Source organism: Pteronotus mesoamericanus, unplaced genomic scaffold (assembly GCF_021234165.1).
Source record: "Pteronotus mesoamericanus isolate MK-2021 breed Mesoamerican mustached bat unplaced genomic scaffold, CSHL_Meso_final scaffold_99, whole genome shotgun sequence".
NCBI classification, from domain to species: domain Eukaryota; kingdom Metazoa; phylum Chordata; class Mammalia; order Chiroptera; family Mormoopidae; genus Pteronotus; species Pteronotus mesoamericanus.
This window is the reverse complement of record NW_026555330.1, coordinates 594,087-615,472: the sequence shown is the minus strand read 5'-3', so window position 1 is coordinate 615,472 and position 21,386 is coordinate 594,087. Positions and strand designations below refer to the sequence as shown.

General features: G+C 41.6%; 1 protein-coding gene across 2 annotated transcripts in view; it reads right to left on the bottom strand.

The window, feature by feature from the left end:
• Positions 1–21,386, bottom strand: part of NOTCH2 (notch receptor 2) — a 160,401-nt gene that overhangs the window by 48,280 nt on the left and 90,735 nt on the right. For both annotated transcript variants that reach the window (XM_054564807.1, XM_054564809.1), the window contains exons 6-12: positions 10,637–10,870; positions 9,159–9,314; positions 8,537–8,725; positions 7,475–7,588; positions 6,555–6,668; positions 4,669–4,902; positions 948–1,058 (exon numbers count right to left, since the gene is read on the bottom strand). In XM_054564807.1, coding sequence (XP_054420782.1) covers positions 948–1,058; positions 4,669–4,902; positions 6,555–6,668; positions 7,475–7,588; positions 8,537–8,725; positions 9,159–9,314; positions 10,637–10,870 — 1,152 coding nt within the window. The remainder of the gene's footprint in view (positions 1–947; positions 1,059–4,668; positions 4,903–6,554; positions 6,669–7,474; positions 7,589–8,536; positions 8,726–9,158; positions 9,315–10,636; positions 10,871–21,386) is intronic.

The window sequence follows — 21,386 nt, the reverse complement described above, 5'->3', positions numbered from 1 at the left end:
TCCAGCATCCACAATCACACAAAGCAGGAGAAAAGGACTCTGAAGTACAGAGGACTCTTAAGTTCCTGGCAAGCAAGAGGCAGACATTTACTCTTATAAAAAGACATCTGACTGCCTTTTGCCATCATAGTTTAAAAAGCTCTTAGGGAAGTTCCTCACATTGGTTGCAAATGACCACATGGTATTTATTAAATGATCACAGCATATGTTAGTGCCTGCTTGTGTATGGCATTGCCTAGGAAGAATAGGATAGGCAGAGTATATGCCCTCTGATGATGCCATTAATGAACAGGTATGGAAGGGGCCTCAGTAGCCTCTAGTACTTTTTTATCAGGAGAGTAAAAGGTAGAGTTAATCTGATTAACAATAAAAGAGAGAAAAGAGAAGATGTGTGTGTACACATGTGTACATGTGTAAGTGCTCTAGCCATTTATAATTTAAGAAGGATTCTAGCCAATTTTATTTTAGGCATTTACTTTGTTCCTCTTAGGGAGAAAACAATCTCAATTGTGTTAGGCAAATGAGGTTGGTTCTGGCTTCGTCCAGCAAGCTCCATAAGAAGTACTCAGAAGAAAGTATTTAGAATTTTACATTGGCTATGCCATTACAGAAGGTGTTCACCACTAAGTGTAGAAAAAGGAAGGTGGCTTCGGAAGCTATGTAACTCAAGCACAATGCATGACAGAAATGCAGAGTCTGACTACAAATTCTTTTCAAGGAGCTATAAACACATCGTCTAAAAGCACTAACTAGTGAAAATTTCCATGGTATAGTTTAAGGAAGGCCTGTAAGCAGAAAACTGGACCAGAGAAGCACAGAAACAAAAACATCTAAACTTCCAAAAGACAAAGAAATAGGAAACATTTTAAAAGTAATGTCCCCATAGGTGCCCTTTTACCAAAGTAATGAGACTTAAGGTGGAACCTCCCAACAAAAAGGAGCATTACCTGTGAATCCTGGTGAGCAGACACAACTGTAACGATTAACTCCATCCATACAGACTCCGTGGACACAAGGGTTACTTGCGCAGTCATCAAAATTGATTTCGCAATTAACACCTGCAAGGATAAAAGCAAAGGGGAACCATGCGATGTTGCCACAGAAATACCAAGGATGTCTGCTTGTGATCCTGTTAAGAAAGCCAAAGAGTATCCAGCCAACCCTGGGTAAAGTTGCAATTCTCAAAGTGCAATCCCCCAGACCCTGCCAGGGGGACGTGAGGGCAAGTTGACCTTCCTCATCATACTAAGCCACTATCTGCCTCTTCCCCGGTGTTGGCATTTGTATGGATGCGCAAAAGCAATCGCGGCAGGACTGCGGCATCTCAGCAGAAAGCAGAGCCGTGGCACCACACCGCAGTGGTGGCCACTGTGTTCTTTACCTCCAGGCACTCGCAGTGAAAACACAACAAAAGACAGGTTCACTTAACAATGGCTTTGGTGAAGCAGTCAAAAGTATTAACTTTATCATGTTATAACGTCTTGACCTTGACTACACTTCTACTGCTCTGTGTGCAAAATATGGAGTTATCTCCAGGAAAAGCAGTTGTGTGACTGTTTCAGTTTTGAGTGGAAACAGTTGCTTTTTCCTTGAATCCCATTTTCACTGAAAGAACTACTGACACACAAACCAGAGCTGTTCAGACCTAAGTGTACGGTTCACATTAAAGTGAAAGAAGTACACATCATTTCAAAACAAACCAACCACTGACAGTGTTGTGTTCCAAAGATAAAATTTAAGCGTTCACATGAAAATTAGAATTTCGGAACTTGTACCCACTACCATCAGCTTCAAACTGACAGTTGCTATTCTGGACTAAAGTTCAGGATAAATTTTAAAGAGTCTGGTGATTTCCTCCTGAAGCATGCTGCCTTCCTCCTGAACTATTCCCAGAATAAACTGTAGAGTTTGGTTATGTTAAGAAAGCTTTAACTAAAAATATGTGTAACTAAACAGTAGAGATATACCAATCATTGTTGTTAGTGTTATTTGGTAAAAATACTCTTGATATTTCATGATTTATTTAACATGAATTTTGTGATGCTTTTTGAGTATTATAAAAGAATACTCTGGTAGTTTAAAAAAATCTAAAAAAATAAAGCCTGGTAATAAGGATTATAAACTAACATGAAATTTTGATGACAAATGCCATAATTTTTATTCACTTTGCACTAATATTTATTAATAACAATAATTACATCAAAATTTATTGAGCCATTATTAGGTGCACAGTATTCTCCCTCCCCACTTTATATAACTTTTCCCTAATCTTCTAACTCAAGCGCCAAATCAGGTTGTGCTACACCCACTTTATCATGACTTGTACAATCACAGCAGCACAATCGGATATGAACCCGGGTCTCTGGCTTCACACTCTTCACAACACCATACTGGTCATTCTGTGAGTGACGAGGTTATATTGCCTCTCTAGCCACACAGGAGGAAGGGGTTTCCATACTCCTTGTATCCAAGCGAATATCTTTAACAGAGGTGTCCAGCCTTTGCCTGACAACCCCATTAACCACCATCTGACCAAGAAGGCCCCAGAAAGCTGGGTGGTCCAGTGTGACTCCACCCCAAAGCTGGGCCAACGGGATTTTCTCATTAGAATGTAAGAATATGAACTGTGTGACCTATGGTCTGCAAATGGCCCAGCTCCCTGCTCATTTCTGCAAAGCCTGATTGTTCCAAACTCACCTGAAACCCATGAAGTGCCTTTTTGTGCTTTCACTAAATTCTGCTCGTTTTGTTATTGTTTTCTTGGTTATTCATAATTCTTTAAGTAAGTCAAATTGAATTCTGTGACTTCAAACCAAAAATAACTTACCTAACAGTGTCCCATCATAAGAGCACGAGTGAGAGAAGGCATGAGGAGACACCCAACTTGCAGTGCCCAGTGAGTGAGAAACCACAACCATAGCCAGCAAATTGTAAAGTATCCTTCCTGTCTACATGCTCATCCATGCTCCAACCTACCAACCTAGGACCATATTATGAATGGGTCGTGGATTCTTACTCTAGAACTCGAGAGTCTATCCCTAAAGATTAGCTGAATGAATGCTTTCACCCAGGGCCCTACCTGCCAGGTCTTTCTCCGCCCATTACGAGATTTTTTTCTGTTGCCTGGGTCTCTCTGCTTTAATTCCCCTGACAGCCACAGCAGTGAATCTGGCGGTTCTCCATGAGATTCTGGGCCTTCCCTCTCTACGCTGCCTGCACACCACTCACATCTACTTCTTGCCTTCCTCAGTGACTGCCTTCGCTGTCCTCCCCAGGGAACACACCTGATACATCCTGCCATAACGATATCATCACAGAGAAAACAAAGTGCTTGCTAACCCGCCACTCACCCAGGTTCCCGTACGCTTGTTATAATAGGAACGATAGCAAGGCCTAAAACAGCCCTGCCATTCTAAAGGCATCCATTCAATTGCTTGTAAATCTCTCAAATTTCTTTTCGTACTGCAATTTCTCATGTCTGGGGACCAGCCCGGAAGCAAATTGCTTTTGGAAGGTTTCACAAAGATCTATTCAGCCCTTTTAGTGAGTTATCTAAACGTGGGGAGGGGGAAGGCATTTTCAACTGTGAAGGCATGGGATGTTTTTCATATGCTTGAACAACTCAAAAAGGACTTTGTTTTCAAACTTGGCATGTACGAGGTCCTGGATGAAGCCCAGGGCCCTTGACAAGTTTGAAGGAATGCATTTGGAAATAACAAAATAAAATGAGAGCAACTAACCACCTCCCCCACCTTTGCCCCCTACCTAGGCCCTTTTCCTTAAATCGAGAGTGAGCTCTCAATAAATCACTCCGTTGTTCTGGCAGGTTCCCTTCTAACAAAGGTACACACTAGTTAATCTTCCACTAATACATTTGCCTTTGATCTGAGATATAGTACTTCTCTGTCCATTAACCACAGTTGGGACCATGATTATTCCTCGAGTAAGTAAAACAGAATCCAGTGAAACCTGTGAAATGCTACTGCCCAAGAAAATCATTCGACATTATCCCCAGCAAGGAGGAGCATGCCCTCACAACTAAGAGTCCTTCGGCTGGAGTCAGGAAACAGCCATGAACTTGGGATGAGAAGTGGTGGCTCTACATTCTAATTTGCAGCAATCAGGGTGCGCTGCAAAGTCTCTCCTCTCCTTTACAATCCTCACAAATGCCCAAAGCCCAACAGAGACAAATGGCAGAAGAAAACTGTCACACTAAAGATACTGGACTCTGAATTTGAAAGAAAACTATTGGAAAGAAAGGAGGGAGGGAGGGTGAAGGAAAGGGATGCGGGGGGTCGGGGGGGGAGACAACTGTATTAGTCTGCAGTGGAGATTATAAAAAAAGAAGACAGTAATATCAAGCCACAAAAGCAAGAGGGTCTTCAGTTTTGAATAGTAATTTCAGTTTTTTGAAGTAGCATGCCTCCTTTTAGGGAAAACACATACATAAAAATCACCAGCTTTCTAAAGCTATTGTCCCTAATTTCTTCCCTGGCCAGAGCCATCTCCCTCTGAGATGTCTCTGGCTCTGACTTTGGCTGTGCGTCTCAGAAAAAGGACTGTTTTTTGGATATCTAAGCATATGCCAAGAAAGTCTGAGACACCTGCGTAAATTGTTTTTGAGAAGCAGTGAAAACTCCAAAGGAAACACAAAGCGAGCGGGCTTACCTGAGGTGCCCGGCTGGCAGTTGCACTGATAGCCATTCACCAGGTCGATGCAGCGGCCCTCATTCAAGCAGGGGCTGCTGTAACATTCATCTATCTGGTCGCTGCAGATGGCGCCCATGTACCCGGGGTTACAGATGCAGGTGTAGGAATCAATCCCATCCTGACACTGGCCATGGTGGCAGGGATCGGGGTCACAGTTGTCAATGTTCTCCTCACACAACACACCGGTGAATCCTTGGAAAGAATTTTACCAAGACGGATTGAAAACCAAGGCAGATATTCCACACCTGAACATAAATGTAGCCACATCCACTTATCCCTGCACCTCCCATGCCATAACTCATACTGTAGGAATGAGCAGTTGAAACTGACTATTTGCACTCATTTATAAGGCAGGCCTAGAGAGTCGTGCTTTAAAAAAAGTTTTTTAAATCAAATGTGTAGAATTCAAGTACCTTTTTCTAAGTGATTAATGCTTTCATTGCAGAGATGCTTTAACTGAATCTTCATTCCTTACTGGTGGGCTTCGTGGGGAATAGCTCTCAATATTTTTCCTATGTATTATTTACCTCTATATTCCTTTCTTCCCAAGCCTAATATATAGGTAATACATGAATGGTTTCATGAACCTTATCTTCCAAATTCTGACTTTAGAGGACAGAGAACTCCTCTTTATTCCTCTCAACTCCTCCCAAAATACTATGCACATACAGTAAGTTTTTAATAAATACTTGCTGAATAAAATGAACAAATTACAAACATTTAAATGAAAAAGAGACAAATAAAAACTCCTTCATGTAACATTAAATCTCTTCTAGGAGACTCCAGTAAGGCTCTCCTCCCTTTTAAACATGACTTCAAGGTTTTTCATCTCTCTCCCGTGAAGGTTATCCTCCATGAGGAGAATCTGGCCAGAGGAGGACATAACCTGGAACTTCTCCAACCAGAGACAACAGTTCATGAGGAGAGAAGGAAGTTTAAGCCTAATCCAAGTAGGCCTATTAAGTGGTAGTGTTCCAGTACTACTGAAATACTCATTGTTTATTTTTGTGACATAGTTTGCTTCTCTGTGATCAGAAAGAAATGAACATGATGTTTAAAATTGTTTAAGAACCCATTTCCTAAAATTAAAAAAAATGTTTTGAATTATATTCCTAATTTCTTAAACAGTGGGATAAAAATAAATTGGAAAATCACCTTTTCTCATCATTTCTAGACCTTTTCTACAATATTGTTCTATGCAGAAGAAAATGAGTACTAGGGGACATTTGGCTTATTCAGATCACTTCCAACTGGGAAATATGGCCACAGATCAGAAATGTAGAACATTTACCAACAGATTCTCTTCCACTCTAATAGCAGAATTCAGGAAAGAGTACACAAACTTCCCCAGACAGAGCTCTTGCACCTGTCCAGAGACACACCTGACTCTCACTGCATGGTCTGTGCTTTAGGCAGAAAATCTCTGCACTTGCATACAACTGTCCTTAGATTTCTGGGCCTTTGTTCAATCACTTGCCTCAAGAAATACAGTGACAGACCTCCTGCTGAGAAGCCCCAGTGAAAAATAGCTTTCCAACGGAATTCTTCCCCTTCCCAAAGGAGCAAGTCAAGCCAGCTGGAAACTCACCACTGCCAAAATCTGTCCCAGAAAGACATGGACACCAAATGGAAATGTCCAGGCCAGGCCACTACTGTGGTGAAGAAAGAGGCAGGTGTTGTCGAAGGAAACAATGAGAGCAGCAAAAAACATGCTGGAAGAACATATCTCAACACAGAACAGCCCCTGTCAGTGGACTGGCCTGGCAGGGCAGCTGGAAGAGGACAGTCTCCTGTTTCATTCAGGTGGACCTACCAGGAGAGTAAAAAAATGAGGAAAATCTTACCTGTGGCACACTGGCATTCATAGCCATTCGGGTGATCAATACATTTTGCCCCATTCAGACACGGAGTACTGGAACAGTCATCAATATCAATCTGGCAAACTGGCCCAGTGAAACCTTAAAAAGGGATAGTGATGACACAAGACAAAGGATTATCCTACGCCCTCCTTTATATGAGAATGATGCCCAAGAATCGTCGGGATATTATTCGCAAGGCTTATACCAAAGGGTCAGCACAAGTAAAATTAGAATTCTCTCCAACACGTAACTGGGATGATTGAGTGAAGCCCAGGACGTCAACCTGTGTGTGTCTCCACCTCTGTTTGTTCCCCTCGCATATTTCACCTTCTAGTTAAAACAAGGATTGAAAGGTTACAGGTGAAGCACTCCAACAAGTGAGTGTAGTGTCAGAGGAACGGGGACTTTCCCTCGGAAAGTCAGAGATACTACAGTGTATGGTAGGAAATTTGGCATGTCTTCAACAACAGCTTTGGGGAGCATAAGGAGAGGCAGAGCATTCATTGGGAAAAATTGACTTTTGTCTGTTTCTGATTCAGAGGTGAAATGTCTAAAAATAATAGTCTCACCAATGGCCTTCGAGACTATGACCCATGGGGGAAAAATAAAATCCTGAATAGCCTAAAACTAAGGCCTCTGTGAGATATGAACTTTCTGAAATATACACACAGACAGAGAGGTCATGGGCCTTTCAGAGTAGACTTGGACTTCTGGCCACAAAGGATTTGAAAAACAATCTAGCTGAAACAAATTCCCCATTTCTGTACACACACTCTCCTATTCTGAAGTGCTTACTTTAATGACTTCCTCATGTACAGCCCACACACATTCTCTCCCTCCTCCCCTCCCTGTGGTCAGTCAGCTTTATGCTTTCAAAGATAACAGGGGCAGGTGTAGGCACTTACCGGGCGGACACAGACATTGGAAGCGATTGACTTTATCCACGCACTGCCCATTGTTCACACAAGGGTTGCTCTGACATTCGTTTATCTCCAATTCACAATGCACACCCTTGAAACCTGAACAAAACAGACCACACAAGTGGCTTAGAGAGAGAGAGAAAGGCATATTCTAGACAAGAAAATCCAAACTCGCAAAGATGACTACATCCTCTATCAGCGTGAACATTTCTGCAGAGGACAAGGGGACTGTGCCATGATAGTGATTGTTTGATCACACAGGGGAATCCCCTGGGATATCCATGTCACGGTGAAGAGGGGGAAGAAGTTACCTCCAAAGACACTGGTATGATCTAGCATGCCAACAAAGACTGCGCCACATTCTCTGACCGGTCCAGGCTTTGCTTTCAGGACCATGCCAGGCCCATAGGACCCCCACTGCTTATTCCTAAAGACCAGCTGAGATGGAGATATTGCTGCTCTCAGGGTGCAAGTAAAGGTCAGGAGGGCCCAGGCCCAAGGCTAGAGCGACTAGCATCCTTAACAAGGCAAGCAGCCACCATCAACCTTCATCGTGACCTGGACTTCACTGCATTCTCTGAGAGTTCACAGAATGGTCTCTGCAGAAGCGCTCCAGAATGCAACTAATTAATAATGCGCACATCACCCTGGGTAAATGGCAGGGTCCTATATAATTAGGGGTAAAATTAACTTCTATAAATGGAATGGCATAGTATTTTTAATATATACGGGAATCGGGAAAGCTGCTATTTAAAAGATTCTTAGGTTGAATACTTTATTAAATTAAAGAATACTTGCATAAAAACATTCACTTCGGAAATGTTCTGAGTTTTGACACAATGGGCTTCTTTGACTGGGTCTTCCTAGCTCCAAAAATTCTAGCACTGCCTCACTCCTTAAGGGTCCCTTGGCTGGGAGCCCCATCAGTATTGAGCAGGAAGTGCTGACAGAGCTCTCGGAATAGCCACATATCCCGAGTGCTCCACCTAAGAGAGGCACAGGTTAGTACCTCCTGTCTGGACCCCACACACAGCTGGGCCCAAGTACCTGGCATGCACAGACATGTGAAGCCTCCAATCTTATCCAGACAGGTGGCATCGTTCTGGCAGGGGTCTGAATGACACTCGTTGATGTCCATCTCACAGCGAGGCCCCGCGTAGCCCTTCAGACACTCACAGTGGAAGGCACCGTCTGTGTTCACACATTTTCCCGCGTGCTCGCAAGGATTGCTATTGGCTGAGAGAGACAAGAACCAATTACCAGGATCAAAGCACCTGATGGAGAGGTTGCACAAATGTGGACTACAGATGTGGACCCGATTGTTGCAAAGCGCTGGGGCCAGGCATTTAATGGTCTGCTTCTCAATTCCATACTTAACAAGTTAAACAATAAGATTAGGGCAACCTCAAGTCTTGTGTGTCTCTGCTGCTCTTTTGCCCAAACTGTTACTAAGATACGGCCGTATATTAAGAATCAAGTACAGATCGTCCATATATTTCAATTCCTAGAGAATAGATCATTATCCTGATAGGTTAGTGGTAAACAGTGGGCAATTAACAAGAGGTCTGAGGTCAGGGGAAGCATGCTCCTAGAGTAAAATGTGCTTCAGTTTAAATGCCTGCTGAGCTCAACAGACACACAAGGAAGAGAAAATGTTCTGTGAACTCACCCATGGTGCATTCATCCACGTCTTCTGTACAGTCAGCCCCTTTGTAGCCTTGTGGGCAGGTGCAAATATACTGCCCATTCAGGGGGTTGGTATCACACAGTGCCCCCTTGTGGCAAGGATTGCTGATGCATGCATCATCCAGATGACACAAGAGACCTGTGGCAAGAAGAAAGAGAAAATGTCCCTGCTTGGAGAAGAGTTGTCTCTTTCACGGAGGAGGGAAAAGCATACACTGGCTCATCAAAATCCACCATGGAGATTGAGGCAACTTCCCCTTGGCTAATCCTACATGAAGGACATGCTGCCAAATAAGGAGCCAGAAAGCCCTGGTATCCTCACCCTAACCCTTTAGACCTCTCCTCAAGGGTAGAGTATTCTATAAGCCATAAAGTGAGATGGTTAGATGACAGAGACAGGAAAATGGTAACAACCTGCCTATAGCACTGCCACAGCAGTGATTCAGCAAACAAAAATGGAGGACGCCCCGTTTAACAGGAATTTCAGATAAACAATAAATAATTTTCTACTCTATGTCCAAAATACTGCATGCATCCTGTATTTTATTTGGCAACTTACTTTACCAAAAATCATGCTACCTGATGATTATGGGGCTCCAGCATTTCACTAGCCTCAGAAAGGGGGGAAAAAAAAAACAAAACAACCCAGCTGAACATCGTCAGACTATGCTTGGGCAACCTTTTAATAGTGTCAACATTCCTGGCTCAAGTGCCCTCAGGACTCTGAGGATATTACCAGGCCCCATGTTCTGCATAGTTCACATGGGAACTGGATTTTCCACTCTGCAATTAGCTTAAGAACAGGTAGCTAAGGCTTCTTCTACAAAGCTAGAGGTGGAGCTTTTGGAAAGGCCTAAACATGAGAGTATTTCAAAATTGCTGGGCACGGAATTCTCTCACCTGAGCTATCGTCTTCCATCACATTCCTCCCTCATTGCTCTCTATTCCTAGAACCAGAAGCTGTTAAACTGAGGAGCTAGAGCAATGTTAACTCTGAAGTCAGTAAAAATCCTCTCTTAGAGGAATATTTCTGTAGACATTGAGAGTTGGAATACATTTAAATGCTTCTCTCCTGCCAACTCCTCCTGAGCAAATAAGTTATTTCTTCCTAATATCAAGTCCCTATTTCCATTTATTAGTAATTTTTGTCTTAATTTCTGAGATGCTTTTCAGTCCAAGATTTTTAAGGAGGTCAACAGACGTTCCCAAGACAATAGTGACTAACTTTCATTTTTTAGGATGAAAACTAAGGTATATAGAGTCGAGGTGAGAGCCAAAAGCGCTAAGGAAAAACACTAGCTTTGTAGCACTTGGGCTAGCGATTACACTCTTGAGCAAAATGTTCCTGCTGATGGTTATTAAAAGGACACAGCTACCCGACTGAAAGAGAAGAAGGCAGAAATCCTGAATGCTCGCAGGCCCCTTCCCTAACCTCCAGCCCTGTCCCCCTATTGGCCTTACCTGCCTTTCCTTCTGGGCACATGCAAGAGAAGGAGGCCACACGGTCAATGCAGGTGGAGCCCGGAGTGCAGGAGGCGAAGGCACAGTCATCAATGTTCTCACTGCAGTCATCTCCACTCCAGCCGTTAACGCACACACAGCCGTAGCCTCCATTGCGGTTGGTACAGGTGCCTCCGTTCTGACAGGCATTGGGTTGCAGCAGGCATTCATCCACATCCTCTGTGCAGAACTGTCCTTTGGGGGGGAAAGTGCCTGTGATTAGGGCTCTTCAGTCTCAAAGGAACAGTACCACACCAGCTCCCACACATTCCTTTTCCTAATGTGACTTGCCTGAAATTAAGGCAAGCAGAATTCACAGCAGATCGGGTTCTCACATTAATTTTAAGGCCACCTTGAGCCATCCAAATGATATTTATTCTAGGCAAATAATTTAAAGAAGAAAATGGAAGTTGCTATTCCTAGAAACTCTGACACCATGAGAATTTCACGAATCTATCAAAGAGAAGATAAGTCTTTCAGAATCCCTGACACAGTTAAATCCCTGGGACAATGAATATATTACTGAGAAGAGCAAGGACAGAAGAGTCTGAGAGATGAGTAAGGAAAAGAATAATGAGAAAGAATATAAAAGTCAAAATGCTACAGCAATTGTTATGTTTCTTGCCTATCAACGCTAATAACCTGGTTACGATGCCGTACAACAGTATTGCAAGATGATGCTACCACTGAGGGAGACGTGGTAAAGGGCATTAATACCTATAACTGCACATGAAATTACAGTCGTCTCAAAATAAGAAATTTCCTTTAAAAGTGAAGGTAAGGGCAAACAAAGATAGAAAATATTAAGGACAATAAAAGCTTTGGTAAAATACGGATATGAAAAACAAAACCAAGATGATGAAACTGGAACAAACTGTGCTCAGCCTGCATCACCCAAGCTTCAAGGATATAGATTTGGGGAATAAGACACAGAAAGTCAGCCCAGTGAGATAGAAAATGGAAAAAGGATCAGTATGCTCTGTCTGAAAGAGAGCAAACTGGAGGATGATAAAGGTGAAACCAGTCATGGACCTACTGCAGGTCACTACAATAGCAATGGATGGGGGACTATGGCAAAGGCTCCCGGCACCCATGACAAGAAATAAGAGTATATCTTCAACTTACAAGCAAGGAATTTGTGATTAACAGCAGTTTAGTGCCAGCCCAGTTGAACTGTAAAACAGGTTGATGAACTGGTCTTATTGGAGGTCTTTTTAATACCAGTTTTAGAGAGCTATCAAAGGGAACTAATATTCAGGTCATCTGAATTCTCTAAAACACAAGTGGCTGTAACTCGAAAAACCTCAAGGTGCCCTTAATTCTTCTTTGCAAAAGAACTCAGTGAATAATTCAAACAGGTATTCTGTTGAAGAGGCCTCTTAATGAAAAAGCACATGATGCTTACACTCAGAAAGTGCCAATGCTATCCCTAGTCCCCAGAATACCTAGCAGCAGTTCAATTGGCTCAAGTAGTTTCAGAAAGCCTGCAATGTGCCCATCTGTGTGGCCATCAGGGTTAGGAAAAGTTAGTTGTGTCTGATCTGACTTAACTGACCACCCATTCTTTATTTTCACTATTACTCCATTCTTTACACTTATCATTACACCCGTTATTAAAGAACCGGCATCATTCTATTGCACTTATTTAATTGAACATCTATTTCCCATCGCTTGGCTGCAACCAACCTCTCTTCAGTTCAGGAGTATTTTCTGTATTTCCACCTAAGACCCCCCTGCCTAGGATGGCAGGATGGGTGTGTGCGCATGTCTGGACCTCTGTGTTCAGCATCCCCGCTCCTCTCCTCACCCCACTTCCTCTATACAATTCTTAAAGAAGCCATCATGTCTTTACATAACGCCCTCCTGATGGGAGGGGCATCTGATACAAGCTACACATCGCCGTGTCTCTTTCCAAACTTTTGGACAAGGGACCCTTTGCCACATGGACCAAAAGGGTGAAGTGGCCAGTCTACAGAGAAAACGATAGGGGCAAATCAGAAGTGCACAGAAAAGAAGTGCGGTCAAGTTAATGGTTCTAGTTGTTCCGGAAGCCCAACTGCTCTGAACCCTTTCAGGGGCACAGCTATTCTGAGAGAAGTCCCTTGCAATGGGTTTCCCTAATTTCAGATGAGGATCTGTCAGTTGCAACCCACAGTGTTAACTAACACAGAGTGCGCGAGTGAGTACAGAAGTGCGAGCATGTATTGGCAACAACTTCGGCCAGGGCAGGTGATGCCATCTATGAGAGCAAGCTTTGCTCCCTTACCATGCTGACAGACATGCTACTTCAGATAGAGACAGATGTGTAATTAGGATGTAGGTGGGATTTAGGAATAAAAACATGACCAAGAAGTAGATGAAGAGTTGCTGTACCCTGGAAATTACCGAGAATCTCGTCTCTTACATTTACGCTAATTAAAATATCTATGTTATGCTCAAACCAAATGACTTGCTGTGAGCAATCTGGATGTTATTTTTCTCTTTGACTGGCTCTATGATAATTCTGAGTATAAGACACTGTGTGTTTAAAAACATCTCATGTATTCTTTATGCACTATAATACCCAAGCACTTAAATATTGTAATAAGACAGACTAGGTAAAAAAACAATGCTTGGAATGCAAACTTGGCACTTGGGAAAAGAAACCAAAAATCACTGATTGCTTACTGTAAAGCAGGCATTGCACTTGAGCTGTAACAAAAATTATATCATTTATAGTTGAGGAATCAGGCTCAGAAAGGTAAAATAACTTGCCCAGTGTGAAGTTTTCTGCACTCAAATAAAGCTGGGATTTGAACTAGAGCCACCTGACTCTAAAATTCTTAATGAAGACTTGAGATGGAATCTCACCTCATCAAAGCCATCTCTGTGTGTCTCAGGTTCCCAAGCACACAAAGGCAGGGGGCAGTGGAGGGGATAAAGAAGGGGCGAATTAGAATCATGACTCACACAATCCGATTACTGGAAAAACTTACGAGTGCAAATTACTATCTAAAAACCACATGTACTTTTGGGCACAGTTCACTATTTTTGGAATGAGTTTGATTTTTGAAGGTTACATACGATCACTGAACACCTTAGGATGGTATATCTCTTAGATAATGTTTGTTAGAGAAATCAAGTCTACTGCCAAGAGCACACTAGCTGGTAAGAATTCCCTACAGCATGGATCATTTTTCTCTAAGTTGCAGGCACATTGCTCCAGAACAGCATTCCTTCCCAAGCTCACTTCTGCCAGAATTTTTTTCTCTCCTAATTCCAATTCTATCAACCAGTTTTTAAATTCAGAAGGTAGCAAACAGTAACCCAGGGGGCCACTACAGTCGCTTGTTCCAAAATTCCCAATGAAACATCTTCTAAGGCACTGTGCTTCCTTCATGTTATCACCCTCTTGGCACAGAAGAAAACCAATGCAGAGGCCTACGAATAAGAAATAAGGCTCAGAAAGGTGAGGGAAGCTTCCCAAGGTCATAAACCAGTAAGAGAGAGCAATGTCCTTCAAACCCAGGTCAGTTTGACTCTAAATCTGCTGCTTTTTACCACAGTGCAGTTAAGTGTCCAGCCCTGGATTTGATCCTAGGGTCTTAAAGCACTGAGAAGGCATAGAAACTTGACACAATAAAGAATACCTTTGTTAGAAATTAACAAAAGTATACTGACTGCTGAAGTAGGAAAATTTCTTGGTGGTCATCTAGAGGGGTTGGATACATTTAGGTCATTCAGCTTTTCCCACTACATCCTGGGCTGGAGGGATGTGCACACTGAGGGTGGTAAGGTTAGGCCTTGAAGATATCAAAATGACTAAAGTGCATTCTTTGGCTGAAGTTTAAAAGGAAAAAGGCTGGAGATCGTTTGAAGCTTGGAATTAGACTATGAATTCTGAACTTGATACAACAAGCAAAGGGAGTTATCATAGGTTCATGGGTGGGGGAAAGACAGGATCAAAATTGCCTTTAAAGATTGGTCTGTCCGTAGAATATAAGAGGGACTAAAAGCAAAGGGCTTTCTGTTAATAGGGGGAGAAGGAGAGAGCACCAAGTTATGAGCGACCTAGCACATAAAAGCCTTTGGTGAAAAGGGCGAGCTGTGTTGCCTCCATGCCTGACCACGCTACTAAATCTTCAATCCAAACAAGTCTCAACATGTATCATCATCTGTCTCAACACACACACTTTGCTGGTGAACTCCAATATATTGTACAAAGCTCAGTGAGGCAAGTTTTTGAGGGCATCAATTATCCTTCTTAGTAATTTCACCTGCCAGATATTATAGACTATTGCCATTTAACACTGGAACTAAAGGCCTTTCCCATCTTCTGTGTGTAAGAGAGAAAGAAATCACTTGTTTTTAGAAACTACCTTCTTTATTGCCACCATGAGTCTGGGCTAACTTGGTATGAAATGCCACACTACCAAATCCTTTGTTGACACCTTAAAATGCTCAGAGCCTCTTATAGCTACCGATAATTTTCTGGCGGATAGTTTTGCCTCATAAATTATCTCAAACACATACCTTCCCTTCACGTATTTTATTCCACACACGAGGGCTTACTGTTGGTTCCTTAAACATTAACTTCCTTCCTACCTCAGGGCCTCTGCATATCCTGTTCTCTCCACCTCAGATATTCTCCCCTCTTGATTTATATAGCTAGTTACTTATCCTTTGACCTCACATCCATGAGGGCAGGGACTGTGTCTGCCATTCACCTCAGTTTACAAGTCACACACTGTAACAGACACTTGGTATCAATGTGAAATAGATCTTAGGCCTAATCTAATGTTCTCATTTTTACAGATGAGACAACAAGGACCAGAGAGGTACAGTGACTTGCCCACATTTGCACAGTTAGCTGGAGGGAAAACTTGAAATAAACATAATTAAAAACAGAAATCATGACATGCTAACAACAGACTACTTTAGTAGTAGGGGAAGGGGACTCTGAGCTGACTGTTGAGGGGCAGGGCAGAATTGAAAACACAAGGGAGAGCAAGAGGCCTCAGTAATGCTACTAAGGAAGGTGACACTATTAATTCACCATTAGAAAAATAAGTATGCTGTACTGGTTTTACAGGAGTAGGGTCACTTTCATACTGATCTTTCTTATTGCCCCATCCTATTGTCTGAAACCCATAGGGTACACTACGGGTACAGCTGTGGCAGTAACTATAAAATTGAGCCCAAGAGGACTGTACTGAAATGGAAAACCATGACCCAGACCTCATCAGCATCAAGCTTTAGCCCAGTGGGCCATGGACCACGAAATGGACACCATTTGTGAGCTGCAATACACTGGGATACAAACAGCTCGTTGTGGCTTTCTCAAGATACCACAAACCATCAATCTGACTTGGAGTTACAAGTGACTGAGAAGTAAGAGGAGGAGGAGGGGAAAAAGAAAAGAAATGGTCAATGAGCCTTAGCACTTTGGGAAGAAGCCCTCTCCCTTTCTAGTCATCTCTCAACTGTGAAGTGTGTGGGAAAAGCTTTTATCACATCAATGGCCCTGTTAAGGGTCAACTGTCATTGCAACAACAGCCACCACATGAGAACATATAAAAAAAGAGGTTGGCTGGCCCTCGCCATGACCCTGCTACCTCTTCTTCTTGGTTAAATCAAGAGAATTCAGTCTCCAATATACCCTTCCAACCGGTAGTCACCCAAGCTCCTGAGGGGTGGAGTTTCATCTTTTCATTCCACAGCAGAGCATCTTATCACCTCTGTCCTACAAAACCTTCTCCTATAAACAGATTTTTCCATTCCACTGTTGAAGTGAAAGAAGAGAGGACAAGCTTAACCATTCTGCTGCCTGATGGGACTAAAGCTGGTTGAATCATTCTGTATAAATACTGGCATCCACACATGTACACAAATGCACAAGCACCAATGTGTATACAGAGCCTGGGGTAGGCAGCGACTAAGGGGATAATGTATGGGTGGGGGCACTCACATATGGACAAATGCAAGAATCTCAGTGAGTGTGAATGTTGCCACTATTCATAGATGCCATCACCTTTTTTCTGGACTCCTCAAAAGACTGGTTTCCCTGCATCATGATCAATAAATTTTCTAAACAGTCACCAGAATGATACCAACATGTACAGTGGACTGTGCCATTTGCTTGTTCAAGCCCTTTGATGAATTCCATTATACTTAGGATAAAATTCTAAATCCTATCCAGGTTTTCTGCCTACCTCTCTAGTCCCTCCCTTTGAAACACTACTAGCTCTATCAGTTTAGCATTTTTTCATTTCTCAAACTGATGACAATATTTCCCCCTCATCAGGGACTTTGTAAGTGCTGTTCCCTGTGCTTGGACCACTCTTATCCCCACACTTCTCTAACTAATTCTGGCTCGCTGTCCACAGTTGAAATGTCACCTTCTCAAAGAGCTCAGTTGTTTCTGCCTCTTAATATGCTGCTACTTTTCCTGAAGGCATTTATTACAGTTCAAAGTTTTGAAATAATTATTTATGTCTGTGTTTCTTACTAGACTAAGTTCCTTAAAGAAATGGGTGGTAGCTATTTACTTCATCAGTAAATCCCCAACACTTACCAAAGTGCCCAGTTAGTAATATTTTTTGAGTAGTATTCAAAAATATTTGTGAAACAAATGTTTACCTGCTCCTTCCTCCTCTTAACTCACTCCAATCCCAAAATAATAATCATCTTTCAATTCATCTCCTTCACACCTTTAGGGTGTCTCTAACCTATTCAACACCCCTTTATCTACATCCACCAATCAATACACAAAACTTCTCATTCCAGCCCCCTTCTTAGTTGCTGAACTTCTTCTACTTTAGACTACACAAAATTCATCTTGTCTTTTGACCCTAATCCTTCAACTATGTCTCAAAAGTAACTCTACATTATTGTGGGTACCTTCCTTCTTCAATTGAAACCTAAGATTTCCTCAAGAATATATCCCAGTCAGCCATCTTTGGCAGAGGTCCTCCTCTTCCAGTTGCTTCCATCTGCATAAAGGTAAGTAGGTAAAGAATCCATGGTTTCTTTATTCTTTAATGCTGCCACTGACTTCAAACAGTAAAAATTTATTCATTAAGCTATTTCTAGGTATAATACACTGTGTTAAGCACTTAATTGTCAAATGTAATCCTCTTGTACAATAACTCCAGTTTTATAGCCCTGGTCCACACTGAAGAAAGACACTAAAGTATTTCAGGGAGGTAAGGAGAGAGACCCTGAAAGAATCCAGTAACAGCCCTAAATTTGGAGGGGTGAGGGTCAGAAACAAATGGAAAATGTAATGTTCCCATTCATTCATTTAGTCAACAAATATGAATATACTATGTGCCAGGCTTGACCTATACACACTGGGATGATAATGGTGAATAAAACAGTTGTGGCTATAACCCTGCAGGACTTAAAGGCAAATACAGGTTTTATAACCAAACAAATAATTACAAAGGGCAATAATTGTTCTAATAGATAGATATATGTTGCCTTGGGAGCACAGAGGAGGAGAACAGAGAAGAACTATATTGTCCAGGTCCAGTTGGGGATAATAAGTTCATTGGCAAGCTACAATTACGGGACCTAATGGCAACCCATATCAAGGTAGTGCATCTTTTTTTTGACAATTTATTTTCCTAGACTACCCCTTCAAATACCTAAGTTTGCATTAACAAGAATTTATCATCCAAATAACAGTAACAGTAATGGCAGCATTCGGCACTATATTCTAAGGTCATAGTGGGCTCTTGCTTTAGCTACTTCTAAAGTTCTTTTATCCATTTGTTTACTGCTATGTAATCCAAACCTAGATGACTCACTAGTGCCAGAGATTGCACAAATCTATAAAACAGACAAAGTACAAGAGAAATATCTTGGGAATTGACTCAGAAGCATGTCATCTAATGCTACCTTAAAGTCAGAATAAGCCGCATTATAGTTGAATAAACTTTAAATTGCTGAGAGTAAGAGACAACGAGAGCAAGAGAGAGAGACTTCATATGTTACTGGGTTGTGTAAGAGCCTGTATGTATGTGAGAACATGTGTGAGAGGGGATGAAGTGGTGAGTATTTCAGGCAGAATGAGGTGTATGTGCATAGGTTTGAATAGAAAACATAACATGGCTCATTTGAGGCCATAAAAAAAAAAACCAATTCCGTGGGGTTCAATTACAAGGCATGCACTGGGGAGATATGGCTGCAGAGGGAGTTATGTGCCGAGCCTTAGAACTCTATGCAGAGACAAAGAGGACTCAGTGAAGTGTTTTAAGCAAAGAAACAACACAATCCAATCTGTGTTTCAGAATGCCCACTCTGCTGCTCTGGGGAAGATGGACTGAACTCTATCTCACCCTTCCAGGTCAACAGCAATTTAAAACGCTGGGGAGTTCCAGGGCTCCCATGGCCACTATAGCAACAAGAAAGTCTGCGGTGCATCTGGGGCAAGTTCTGGATGCAGTAACACCAGAGAGCATCCAGGCTCAGACGCTGTATGGAGAGCAGTGGATGCTGCACCCTCTGGATGTCCAGAAGGCTGACTCTGGCACAGAGAAGAAAGTGGCTCCAAGCTTTGGTCCCCTTGCCTGGAGGCTCGCTCTCTGGTTCTTTCCCCCTCCTTGGGCTGCTGGACTGTTATACAAGTTTACATAAAGAAACCCCCACTTCACTTGGAGAAAAAACTAACTGCAGTAGGGGTTCCAAAGAGAATCAACCTCCTCTTTTTGTGGGCAGTTATTATGAACAGATGAGCAAAATGGAAAACACACAGGACCTATGAAAATATTCTGAAATATGAAAGATGGGGAACGTACCACTTAAAATGTAGCTGAAGAACATACGTGTGAAAAATATTCATTTCCAGAAACTGAACACATTTTAGAAATAACTGGTTCTGTATTCTGAATAAATTTAGATATATATAGGTTCTAAAAAAGAAATGGGAAATAATTTAGGACATCAGACTGTGATGAAAGGAAGCAGGCCGAGAGAAAGGGAGAAATAGAGAGGACCTGGGTACAAAGAGTAAATATTACAAATAATATAAAATGCAGTTCAAATAAAATCAGAATTGGAAAGTACAAAGGACAGAACTAACAATAAAGAAAAATAAATCAGTGTTATGAAGGAAAAACTTCAGAAGTTCTCATAAAATACAAAGAAAAAACCAGCAAGAGACAAAACAGCAAGAGAGAAGATGCAGCCATGGGGAAGAATGATGACCTAACGTGAAGGTAATAGGTGTTTCTGAAAACACAAAAACAAATGAAAAAGATAATATTTTCAGAGGTGAGAATAGACCTATGTCTGCAGATCCAAAGGGTTCAAAAAGTACTAGGATAAAATATCCATAACCAATTATTGGTTAAAGATTTGATTTGAGAGAGAGGAGTGATAGAGACAGAGGCTGACTTCTCTGGGACTTCCCTAAAACACTCCAATCTAGGAACTTAGTAAGATTAATATGTGACCCAAGAATTCAATATCTAGGCAAGAGGCCATTTGTATATGAAGGCAACTAAAAGGTATTTTCCAAAAAATCCAAGACCTCTAAGGATATACCAACATGTTAACTTCTCTGGAAAAAAAAAAAATACTCAAAAGACGTACTCACCTGATGGAAAAAAGAATCAAAATAAGTAACTCAGGAATGAAAAGGTTGTGATATAAAAGTACTGGTAGTTAACATAAAGCAAGTTACACACAGAATGAAGCCTAAAACATTATAAATTGGATTATAAAATAGTGTAAATATTAAGAATAATTTTTAAAGAATATGTATAAGATTTTAAAACTCAATACTAACTATACTATAATATTAATTTTTAAATGCCAGATCATATAAACAAAATCTGGAGAGCAAAGAGACAATATTCTTCATCTTAAAGAAAAGGCAATTAGTATACAGTTTCATTTTGACATTAAAAAGTAGAAAGATGGATTCAAATCCAAATTTTTCTAAACATGTATACCTTTAAAAATAAAAAGAACACTAAATACTATAATTTAAATCACTTTACCTCTATCTATTGTCCTCATGGGCCAATTTTCACTTCCTCAAATGACTTAAGTACATGGCTTATGTTCCTCTCACTCTTTCCCATTTCCTCTGAAATCAATATCTGGGTTAGGAACCAATAAGGTCATCTGAGCCAAGAATTCTTACTTTTCTCACCTCAACTGACCTCTCCATCGACTCCGTATCGCAAACATACTCCCATCCTGGATCTCACTATATGACATTCACTGTTCCAATTCCAAGATCTCAGAGTTGGTACACTCTAGACTATACCTTCCCATCTTCCTCCTTTCCCATTCCCAACAACCATTTCACCTAATTTATCCCCAACTAAAACTTTTAAAAGTTAGCTCCTCCTAAATAACCCAGTTCATTAACCAATCCCTTTTCTAGCCGTCTTAATTCTTAATCTAGCCAAGGATCTATGGTCAGTCACATGAATGAAGTTCCTGTCCACTATGACTCCAGCCTTGCACTTCCCTCTCCCCCTTTTCCAGCGGTAAAAAATCTTGAATAAGTGGCTATGCCCACACCTCCCCTCGCTCCTTCCTCAACACTCACTTTCTTTTTAAGCCTTGCAATCTGGTCTCTGTGTCTCCTTTAAACTACATTGTAGAATATTTCCAATTACTTAAAAAAAAAGTCTGATTAACTCTGTGCAATTATTCTTATTTGACTCTCCTGGCTGTAATTCATTCAATAACCATCATTTGATAAATCTGGACC